Source organism: Balaenoptera borealis, assembly GCF_965194805.1.
Source record: "Balaenoptera borealis genome assembly, chromosome: 2".
Classification (NCBI taxonomy): Eukaryota; Metazoa; Chordata; class Mammalia; order Artiodactyla; family Balaenopteridae; genus Balaenoptera; species Balaenoptera borealis.
Window position 1 is genome coordinate 168838758 of NC_138867.1, and position 10938 is coordinate 168849695.

General features: G+C 63.4%; 1 protein-coding gene across 15 annotated transcripts in view; it reads left to right on the forward strand.

Moving 5' to 3' along the window:
* Positions 1-9965, forward strand: part of OBSCN (obscurin, cytoskeletal calmodulin and titin-interacting RhoGEF) — a 245238-nt gene extending 235273 nt beyond the window's left edge. For 14 of the 15 annotated variants that reach the window (XM_082379271.1, XM_082379280.1, XM_082379279.1 and 11 more), the window contains 19 exons: positions 251-311; positions 822-899; positions 1262-1434; positions 1525-1551; positions 2305-2457; positions 2550-2595; positions 2730-2807; positions 3131-5144; positions 5753-5833; positions 6144-6254; positions 6416-6583; positions 7334-7456; positions 7631-7846; positions 8055-8139; positions 8395-8634; positions 8877-9100; positions 9241-9316; positions 9453-9602; positions 9703-9965. In XM_082379271.1, the coding sequence (XP_082235397.1) occupies positions 251-311; positions 822-899; positions 1262-1434; positions 1525-1551; positions 2305-2457; positions 2550-2595; positions 2730-2807; positions 3131-5144; positions 5753-5833; positions 6144-6254; positions 6416-6583; positions 7334-7456; positions 7631-7846; positions 8055-8139; positions 8395-8634; positions 8877-9100; positions 9241-9316; positions 9453-9602; positions 9703-9880 (4282 nt within the window). In that variant the 3' untranslated portion in view covers positions 9881-9965. The remainder of the gene's footprint in view (positions 1-250; positions 312-821; positions 900-1261; positions 1435-1524; positions 1552-2304; positions 2458-2549; positions 2596-2729; positions 2808-3130; positions 5145-5752; positions 5834-6143; positions 6255-6415; positions 6584-7333; positions 7457-7630; positions 7847-8054; positions 8140-8394; positions 8635-8876; positions 9101-9240; positions 9317-9452; positions 9603-9702) is intronic. The other variant, XM_082379281.1, reaches the window with a different exon arrangement.
* The last annotated feature ends 973 nt before the right edge of the window (positions 9966-10938 follow it).

Here is a 10938-nt window from a genome sequence, read left to right on the forward strand (position 1 = left end):
CCTGCAGGGGGAGGTGGGGGACACGTGGGCTCTGTGCAGAGGGGAGAGGATACCTCCGCTCCCACTCTGCCGCTGCCCACTGGCCTCAGCCCCTCTACTCGGGGCATCTTGTCCCTCCCATCCTCCTCAACTGCAAGCATCAGACTCCCTAGAATAGCCACCCCACCCCCGCCCCACGATAAGACTCCCCCCAGGTGGTGTGAGGCTATGAGGGTTCCAGACCCTAGAGCTTTCCTTGACAGAGTCCCAGGTGCTCGTCGGAGGAACTGCTGGACCGCCTGTTCAGGAAGAGTGTGGTGACAGAGGCCGAGGTGACTGTGCCGCCTGGGCCGCCCACCCAGCTTCAGGGCAGCGTGCATGCCCGGCCAGGCCTCCTGCTTCCCCTCCCCTGTCCACCTGTCCCGCAGACCAGCTCCCCAGCATAGTACTCCCCACCTCAGACACCTTCTAGGGTATTCCAGGGCCTCACAGGGTGTTGCAGCTCCTGTCGGGCTTTCAGAGCCCTCCCGTGCCCTGGGCTCGCTTCTTCCCCATCCCACACTGCACTGAACTAGCTGACCAGGCCTCGCCTGCTCTCCCAGTCCCCTCTTGCTTTGCCCAGGCTGCTCCACACATCCAAACCTGCCCCGCCTTGGGGCTCAGAGGAATCCCCCAGCTACAGGGGTCTGTGAGGCTTTGCATGTAACCTGCCCTGCGGGACCACCGTCCCAGGCTCAGGTCTGGAGGGAGTTGGAGGCAGTGTAGGTGGGAGCAGGCAGGGAAGTAAGTAGAGGGGGTTCTCGAGGCTGGCTGTCTCACCTGAGCACCAGCCTTTGCTGCAGGTCAAGGTCTACATCCAGCAGCTGGTGGAGGGGCTGCACTACCTGCACGGCCAAGGCATCCTCCACCTGGACATAAAGGTATGCGGCTCCCTGGTGCCCCCAGAGCCCAGTGAGGGGCAGGTGGGAGCCTGGAGCCTATAGGCTGAGAGGGTGCAGGCCCAACACGTCCAAATTCCCTGTCAGGATTTCCTCACCTCTGGGGACAGGGAGCTCACTACGTTATGACAGCCCCTGCAGGTGGGGTGCAGGTCTGATGGAGCAGAAGCTGTCCCCAAATGGTACTGAAACCTGTCCCCGGGGCTGCCCACTACCCCATGCTGGCCTCACCATCATTGTGGGGCAGCCCCTCAAAGACCCTTGAGTGTCCTCCCCAGGCCCGGCAGCCCTGGGAGTCACTTCCTTAGGGTACGGCCTCACCCACTCCCGACTCTGCCTGACAGCCCCCCAACATCCTGATGGTGCATCCTGCGCGGGAAGACATTAAAATCTGCGATTTTGGCTTTGCCCAAAAAATCACCCCGGCAGAGCTGCAGTACAGCAAGTACGGCTCTCCTGAGTTTGTGGCCCCTGAGATCATCGAGCAGACCCCTGTGAGCGAGACCTCCGACATCTGGTGAGTAGGGGGGCACCCGCTCTCTGCCTCCTCCTCCTCCCCGCCAGGCCAGGTCTGGGGTGACTCACGGCTGTGGTTTTCTTCCTGCAGGGCCATGGGGGTCATCTCCTACCTCAGGTGAGCAGACCCTTGCTCCTGTCAGCTGTCTCCTCCAAAGCCAGCCCAGACCCCTCCTCAGCAGGCCCACGGGAAGCTGTTGAACTGCTGGCTGCTCCTCAGGCCAGAGACCCGAGACCTAAGGGGCAACTATCTTGGGAACATGCAGTCAGCCAACTCTGATAAGGGGTTTCTGCCAAGAGCTTTTCACACACACCCTGTCACAGAGGAGCTCTGCTGGGTCACGGGGCAGAGCACTGAGCTGTTTCCCTAAAGGGTATGGGTAATTTGTCCAGAGCCCCCTTACAACAGTTATTGCTGCCCTGAGGACGCTGGTGGTATAGACTGAGCCTGGATTTCCCCTACAGGTGGAGCCCTGATCCTTCCACCCCTGGCTAAGGCCAGGTGCCCCCTCCAGACTGACCCTTGATCTCTGCCCCAGGCTGAGCCTGGATCCCTACCCCAGGCTGACCCTTGATCCCTTTCCCAGACCAAGCCTGGATCCTCACCCCAGCCTGGGACCAGATACCCACTCCAGGCTTAGCCTGGATCCCAGCTCCAAGTTGAGCCTGGATCTCTGGGCAAATCTGAGACATATGCTGGGATTCTCAGGGCTGGATGACAGTGGTGTTAAGAGGCATCTCCAGTCAGGGCTGGGAGCCCCCAGCCACCACCATCCCCATGAGACCCAGCACTCCCTGTCCTGGCAACCTGCCTCCCATGGACCCAGAAATTCAGGTCACGACTGAAGGCTAGTCACGTCTCTGCTTTCAGCCTGACCTGCTCGTCCCCGTTTGCTGGCGAGAGTGACCGAGCAACCCTTCTGAATGTCCTGGAAGGGCGGGTGTCCTGGAGTAGTCCCATGGCCACCCACCTCACTGAGGATGCCCAGGACTTCATCAAGGCTGCTCTGCAGAAGGTCATGGAGTGAGTACGCACGCCCTCCCTCTGCCTGAGGTCCTCATGCCTGCCTGCCCCAGGGACCACTCGGACCGATCCCGGCCTTCCTCTCCCCACAGGGCCCGGCCCAGCGCCGCCAAGTGCCTTGCCCACCCTTGGTTCCTGGTGAGTAGGCTGAACGCGGGCTGGCCTGGCTCATGGGGAGGGAAACTGAGGCCAAGAAGAATGGGGGCCTGCCTGGGCCACAGGGTGCACCAGGGTCTCCCCACAACGTGCCTCTCTCGCCTGGGCTCCCGCAGAAGTCTGTGCCTGCGGAGGAGGCCCACTTCATCAACACCAAGCAGCTGAAGTTCCTCCTGGCCCGCAGCCGCTGGCAGGTGAGCTGTGCTGCCCTGTGGAGGGGGTGAGGGGGTGGGGTGCGGAGGGGGTGGGAGGCCAGAGAGGGGAATGAGGCTGTGCGTGCCCCTTCTGGGTCTGGGAGAGCAGGGAAGTGGGGCTGGGCATCCTTCATTTCAGGTCTTTGCTACCGGGGTGAGGTGGGGCAACATGCAACATCCCTGCCAAGATGGGGACAAACTGGCAGAGCCCTGGGCCCACGTCTTGTAATGCCCACCATTTCCTGAGCACCCCTCTGGGCCCACCGAGAGCTGGGAAGGCAGCGGGCAGCCAGCTGACGACCCCCTGTCCTCCACACCCCCAGCGCTCCCTGATGAGCTACAAGTCCATCCTGGTGATGCGTTCCATCCCGGAGCTGCTCCAGGGCCCGCCCGACAGCCCATCCCTCGGGGTGGCCCGGCACCTGCGTGGTGATGCCAGTGCCTCCTCCAGCAGCTCTTCCTCCTCCGACAACGAGCTGGCACCGTTTGCCCGGGCCAAGTCGCTGCCCCCCTCCCCGGTGACCCACTCCCCGCTGCTGCACCCCCGGGGCTTCCTGCGGCCTTCCGCCAGCCTGCCTGAGGAGGCCGAGGCCTGCCCACCCGCCGCAGCCTCGCCTCGGCCTGCGTCGCCCCAGGGTGCACAGCCCCCAGCTGCCCTGGGCTGTGTGCCCCGGCAGAGTGTCATCCGAAGCCTGTTCTACCAGCAGGTGGGCGAGGGCCCAGAGCTGGGGGGCGTGTCCGCAGGCAGCAGACGGCACCCCGCCCGGCGGCGGCACCTTCTCAAGGGTGGCTACTTCTCGGGCGTCCTGCCCGGCCTTCGAGAGCCACTGCTGGAGCACCGTGCGCTGGAGGAGCAGGCCACCCTGATGGCCGAAGCACCCTCCCTAGAGGCCGCCCTGCAGATGCCCGGTGCAAGCGCCCATGAGGCCTCTGGCTTCAGCCGCTCCCTGGACCTTGACTGGCTGAACACGGCCAGCCCCTCTGCCAAGGCCTGCAGCGAGGGGCAGTGTTCCGCTCTGGGCCCCTCGAGCCCTCAGGGGGCCCACGGAGAGAGCGTGCCTGGAGGGGATGCGCGTGCCAGGGAGGAGGAGCACCCAGAGGGGTCCCTGCAGGGGCTGAGACTACTTCCGTCCACCGGTGGTGATGGGTGCTCCCCTCAGCAAGAGGGGTCATTCCAGGACAGCTGTGGAGGGCAGGCTGCCCCTTTCTGTCAACCCCAGAGGAGTCCTGCCCCGCAGGACTGTGGCACCCCTGCTGCTTTGGCACCACAACCTCCTGGCTCCTTCCCGCCAGGGCACTGCACAGAGCCCCTCTTGACATCCCCGAGCCCTTTCTTCTCAGGAAAGCCACAGGCCTCCCTCTCCCCAGCCCAAGCAAGCCCCCAGCCAGACTCTGAGAGAGGGCTGAAGGACATCCCTCTTGCCGGGAGGCCCGATCCACCCAAACCCCCAGAGCCAGCCTCCCATACGGGCATGGAGCTCAGCCCCTCCTTGGACACTGAAGGCCTGTCCCAGGAGACAGAGGGCCCGTCCCCGTCTTCGCCCAGCCCACAGCGGCCTCAGGAGCTGGCGACCACACGGAAGTTCTCCCTGGGATGCCATGGGGGCTACGCGGGGGTGGTGGGCTACGGCACCTTTGCCTTTGGTGGGGATGCCGGTGGCATGCTGGGTCAGGGCCCCCTGTGGGCCAGAATGTCCTGGGCCGCCTCTCAGTCCTCGGAGGAGGAGGAGGAGGCAGGGGCCGAGAGCCCACCACCCCAGGCCAGCACAGTGCCTCTACCTGAGGGTGGCAGGGCCCTCCCGAGGGCCTCCCAGGAGGTGAGCTCATGGGAAGACTTAAGTGGGGGCCCTCAGGTGTCGCTCGTACAGATCCGGGACCTGTCCAGGGACCTGGAAGCGGCTGACACTGTGTCTCTGGACATCTCGGAGGTGGATCCTGCCTACCTCAATTTGTCTGACCTGTATGACATCAAATACCTCCCGTTTGAGTTCATGACCTTCAAGAAGGTCCCCAAGCCTGTGGAGCCAGAGCTGCCACCCTCCCCCGAGTCTGAGGCTGGGGAGGAGCTGGCTGAGCTCCCAGAGGCCACATGGCCCTGGCCGGGTATTCTGGGCCCGCCAGAAAGCCTGGAGATCACAGAGGAGCCAGAGGACATGCAGGCCCTGCTCGGGGAGGCTGCTGGTGGCAGCAAGCGCAAGTGGTCACCCCCTTCCAGCAGTCTCTTCCACTTCCCCGGGAGGCAGTCACTGCTGGAGGAGACCACAGAGCTGGGGCTACGCCGGAGAGTGAGGGCCTCGGTGGCCCATATCTCCCGCCTCCTGAGGGGCAGGCCTGCAGGTTACTACCCCCACCCTGCCCCAGGACAGGGCACATCCCTGTTCCCCGCTCTGCACCTTGGGGCTCCTTGTCCAAAAGGACAGCTCAGGAGCTCACCTGAGTGATGCAGGAAGCCCTCCATCTTATGCTCCCCTCCCCTGTCCCGGTGCTGCCCACACCTCCCGGGACACAGTGGCTTGTTTTCGAGGTCACCTTTGCAGCTTCGATCCCTCCCCATGTGCATGTGAGGCCCAGTTGTAATTCAACTGCACTTATACCCCTGCGGAAGTAGGAACCAGACCAGCCCTCCCTGATCCCTGACCCCTGGGCCCTCCCTGACCCCAGAGCTCTCAGCCAGGCCTCCCCAGGCACCTGTGGCCCCTTGAGCTGCTGCCCTTACCTGCCCGTGGTGGCCCTGCCTAGGATGGGCTGATGCTGATGGGGTAGGGAGGGTGGTGCCCTCTGCAGCAGATGTAGCTCGTTTTCAATAAGACCCCCTGGGATCTGGGCTTTTCTGCCACATGGGAATCCCACAGTTGGCCACAAGTGGCCCCAGAGCCTTCCTCCCATGCTCCCAGAGGAGCCAGGCCCCTAACGTGTGACCTCTCATGGCCACTTCCTTACTGCAGGTCTGGAGAAGGAAGGCCCCCCCAGGAAGAAGGCAGGCCTAGCTTCCTTCCGCCTATCAGGCCTGAAGAGCAGAGACCAAGGTGGGTACACTGCCCAGGGGCTGGGCCCCCACTGCAGCCCAAGGGACCTTACTGTGGGGAAAGGGAACCCTGCCAAGACCGTGCAGGGCGGAGGGAAGCTCACATCCATGGGGGCTTGAGTACACAGCGGGGGACTCTGGCGCCCCAGCAGTCATGGCCCTGCAGTCCTGGAAGCCTTCCTGGAGTAGGCGCTGGTGTTGGAGATGAGCCGGTTGGGGGTGGGGCTCATCTGTATCCCCACGGCGGGGTCCAGGCCTTGCTCTCAGGCTTAGGGTCACCTCTGAAAGCTCACCTCACCTCCCTTCCCCAGCACCATCGTTCCTAAGGGAGCTCTCGGATGAGATGGTGGTCCTGGGCCAATCTGTGACTCTGGCCTGCCAGGTGTCGGCCCAGCCAGTTGCACAGGCCACCTGGAGTAAAGGTAAAGAGCTCTCCTGAGGCTGAGGGTCAGGGAGGCAGCGGGTGCTCCTTTAGGGCATTACTCTCATTGTACAGAGGGAAACTGAGGCTCAGAGAGGGTGTGATCACGAGGCAGGGCACCTGTCGGGAGCTTCTCTCGAGGTCCACTCTATCCTGCTGCAGATGGGGCTCTTCTTGAGAGCAGCAGCCGCCTCCTCATCTCCTCCACGCTCAAGAACTTCCAGCTTCTGACCATCCTGGTGGTGACTGCCGAGGACCTGGGCGTGTACACGTGCAGTGTGCGCAACGCACTGGGGACGGCGGCCACCACAGCCATTCTCCGGAAGGCAGGTGCGTAGGCCGAGCAGGGCACAAGGAATGTGATGCTCGCCACCCAGGCATCCACATCCTGGCACTACCGGGGCCTGGAGGGGTCACAGAAGGCGGTAGCCGGCTCTGCAGACCGGGACTCCCGGGAGGGACGCAGGAGGCAGGGTGACAGAGCTGGCCAGGCCCTCTCCCTGACACCTCTTTGGGTGCTCCTCTCCTTGCATTTCCCACGGTACCTCCCTCCCTGTCTCTCCAGCAAATGCAGGAAGAGGCGGCTTCCCATTTTATTTCTCTATTATAGTCAAACCATGCTCTCAAAACACAGCGCTGGGGTGTGTTTCTGGGGGAGCCAAGACAGAGGCTGCAGGCCTAGCTCTCAGACCTCTGACCTGGTCCCCAGAGGAGGCGAACCCCCACATGCCCTGCACCACAGCCCAGCAAAGTAGAGGCCCCTCTGACTAGAGCCTGGGATTGGTGGCGGGCTGTGAGCAAGGGCCATTCCATGGGGTTCCTGGGCGGGCACCAGTGGGAGGGGAGGCTGGCGGGGTTGGGTAGAGCAGACACCTCCTGAGGCCCCTCAAAGGAGAGGCGCTGAGCCCCTCCTACTAGTCAGCATTGGAAAGGACCTCTGAATGAACCGGACCAAGTGAGGGTGGGCTCAGGGGCCTGGCAGCAGGGTGCAGGAGGATGAGGCAGGGCTGGCTGGGGCTCAGAGCTTCATTAGAGAGCTCCTGGGAGCCCGCCTCAGATTGCTGACTGTGGGCCCTGCAGAGCGCCCCTCTTCCTCCCCACGCCCCGACATCGGGGAGGTGTATGCGGACGGGGTGCTGCTGGTCTGGAAGCCTGTGGAGTCGTATGGCCCTGTGACCTATATCGTGCAGTGCAGCCTGGAAGGTATGGGGCCACTCCTGAATCCTCACATCCTGGGGGACCCCAGGGTCGCTGTGGGGGGATCGTGGGGAAGCGCCTGGCTGCTCTGCGCCCCTGGGTGGCCTGCGCAGGCCTCTCCACCCTGACACGGAGTGGGGAGGCCTTGGGCTGCCTCTCACCCGCTCCTGTGTGGCCCAGGCGGCAGCTGGAGCACGCTGGCCTCGGACATCTTTGACTGCTGCTACCTCACTGGCAAGCTTTCTCGGGGCGGGGTGTACACCTTCCGGACGGCCTGTGTCAGCAAGGCGGGCATGGGCCCCTACAGCAGCCCCTCGGAGCAGGTCCTCCTGGGAGGGCCCAGCCACCTGGGTGAGCCACTCTGCAGGGCTCTACGGAATGCGCCGTGCCACTTCAGTGAGTCACACACTCACTTGGGATGGTTGGTTCTGCCTGCTAGGCCCCCCACCCACAAATGGCCTGAGGAATGAGAGGTCAGAGTGTTCGGGGGTTCAAAGAGGGCCCCCCTGTCAGGTTGCCTGGGAAGGGGTGATGGGAGAAAAGGCTGGGGGAGATGGGGCTGCGGGGGTGCCCTCCGCCAGTCATCGGCTTCCCCTTCCCACAGCCTCTGAAGAGGAGAGCGGTGCCCCCGGGCCAGCCCAGCCCCTCCCCAGCATGCAGACCTTCGCCTTCCAGACACAGATCCGAAGGTGCGGGCCCTCTGGGGAGGGCGTGTGGCAGCGTCATGGCCTCCTCCGCCCCACTAGCTCTTCAGGCTCCCACCCCAGCCCCATCCTCTCTCCCCTCTGATCACTTCCACCTACATTTGCCTCAGCGCATCTGCCACCCCGTCCTGGACCTCTCCCCTGGGCTTGCTTCTCTGAGATTGGGAAGGAGAGTGGGGTCCGGCCTGGGCCACCAGGCGGGCTGGCTCCTCACCAGCCTGGCCCGTGCTTCCTCCCTAGGGGCCGCTTCAGCGTGGTGCGGCAGTGCCGGGAGAAGGCCAGTGGACGCGTGCTGGCTGCCAAGATCGTGCCCTGCCACCCTGAGGACAGGACTGCCGTGCTGCGGGAATACGAGACCCTCAAGGGCTTGCGCCACCCCCACCTGGCACAGCTGCAAGCTGCCTACCTCAGCCCCCGACACCTGGTCCTCATCTTGGAGCTGTGCTCTGGGCCTGAGCTGCTCCCTTGTCTGGCTGAGAGGTGAGAGGGCGGGGCCTGGCCTGGATTCCGGGCTCAGGACCTCGCCGCCAGCACTGTGGTCCACCTCCGGCCCACCTCCTGGCCCCACCTGCACTGGCCAGCCAACCAGAGTGGCTCAGCAAAGCTGGGCCTTCCCTCCTAAGCCCAGCAGGGAAGTCTGGTGCTTGCCCGTGGCCCCTCGGCTGTGGACAAAGCCTGGGTGCCCCTCCCCACGTGCCCCCTAACTGGCCCTCTGCCCCCAGGTCCTCCTACTCGGAATCAGAGGTGAAGGACTATCTGTGGCAGATGCTAAGTGCTGCCCAGTACCTGCATGCCCAGGGTATCCTGCATCTAGACCTCAGGTCCGAGAACATGATTGTCACAGAGTACAACCTGCTCAAGGTCATCGACTTTGGAAACGCCCAGAGCTCCGCCCAGGAGAGGGTCCTGCCCTCGGAGAGTTTCAAGGACTACGTGGAGACCATGGGTGCGCAGGGCGCAGACACCAAGCCTGATCTGGGGGAGGGGTGCGCCAGGAGCAAGCCCTTCCCCCAGCCCTGTCTCCCTGCCTGCTCCACTGCAAACACCCAGCCCCTCACCTGTGACCCCCACCCACGCCGTCCCCAGCTCCGGAGCTCCTAGAGGGCCAGGGTGCCGTCGCGCAGACCGACATCTGGGCCATAGGTGTCACGGCCTTCATTATGTAAGTCTCCACGTGCCCTGTGGGCTGGGAGGGCTGGCTGGAAGGGCAGGCCTGGGGTCCACTGAGGGTGACCCCAGGTCCCTGTGACTCCCATCCATTGAGGGTGACCTCAGTCACCTGACCCCCACCCACTCAGGTTGAGCGCTGAGTACCCGGTGAGCAGCGAGGGAACGCGAGACCTGCAGAAAGGCCTGCGCAAGGGGCTCATCCAGCTGAGCCGCTGCTACGCGGGACTGTCCGGGGGCGCTGTGGCCTTCCTCCGAAGCACGCTGTGCGCGCACCCCTGGTAGGCACCCCCACCTACCCTGCCTGGCCCATCCCCCTATGACCTGACCTGCCCGCCGTGGGCGGGAGCACGGCTAACGCCACCCTCCTGCGCGCTCCAGGGGCCGCCCAAGCGCGTCCAGGTGCCTGCAGTGCCCGTGGCTGACCGAGGAGGGCCCCGCCAGCTCCCAGCCTGCGGCCGTGACCTTCCCCACCGCAAGTCTGCGCGCCTTCGTGAGAGAGCGTGAGAAGAGGCGGGCACTGCTGTACAAAAAACACAACCTGGCCCAGGTGCGCTGAACGCCTGGCCCTGCGGGACCGCACCTCTCAGTCTTTCAGGACTCCCTTCATATGCACACACACATCAATAAAAAGCAGAACTGGATGAGGCGCTCTCTGTTTCATTATTTTGTTTGAGGGAGGGGGTGAGGGCCCTGCCACCTTCCTGGTGTTTGGGGGAGGGTAGAACTGCCCTTCTCTGTCCCGGCTGTGTGCCCGCAAAGACTTCATTAGGACTAGAGCCCTCTGAACCAGTTCAATGTGGAGGCAGCTCCATACTCTCGTGGGTGTGTGCGTTTCTACTAACCGTGTCAGTGCTGCATCAGACATGGACACAAGCCCAGGTAGTTTGCTGGGAAAACCTGATTGTGGGCACGTATCAAGGATTCCGACTTGTTCCACCACAGCACCATTCCTGGGGTGGGGGAGGAGCTCAAGCTGGAGCGCGTGGACAGCAGACACTACCCTCTTAGTTCTCAGCGAGTCTCACAGACGTGGTGACGGAGACATGCCGGTGAATCCAGCCCTCCTCGCTTTCCCCATCTCCAGACAACGGTGTCCGCACACTGGACATCCACCCCTTAGATCTTACTTGAACACAAAACACTTCATCTAAAAACCGAACATCTCCAAAAGTGAACTGCCACCCTGCCCCGCTCCCACACACACACACACTAACCTTCTGCAGACTCAGTAAACGTGGCCACTCAACCAATCCTTAAGCCGAGCCGCCTGGGTCCTGGGCACTGCGACCTTACATTGCCACGTCAGCAGCTGAGCCCACTCCACCCCCTCACTGGCTCACCTGGCAAGGCAGGAATGGAGGTGGGAAGGGAGCCAAGGTGGGCGCAGGCTCTGTGCTCTCTTGGGCTGGTAGGGTTCTGCTGTTAGCAGTGAGGCTTCTCCCTTAGCTCTTCCCATCTGCATTCCTCCCCCCCCCCGCCCCCCAATGTGGCTCCACCGCTGGCCCGTCATCAGCTCCACACCACTCTCCTATCCTCTGTGCTCTACCTATTCATCCCTCCCTCTCTCTTAACCCCTGGCAACCGCTGAAAGGATTTTTGTTTTTCTTTTTCTTT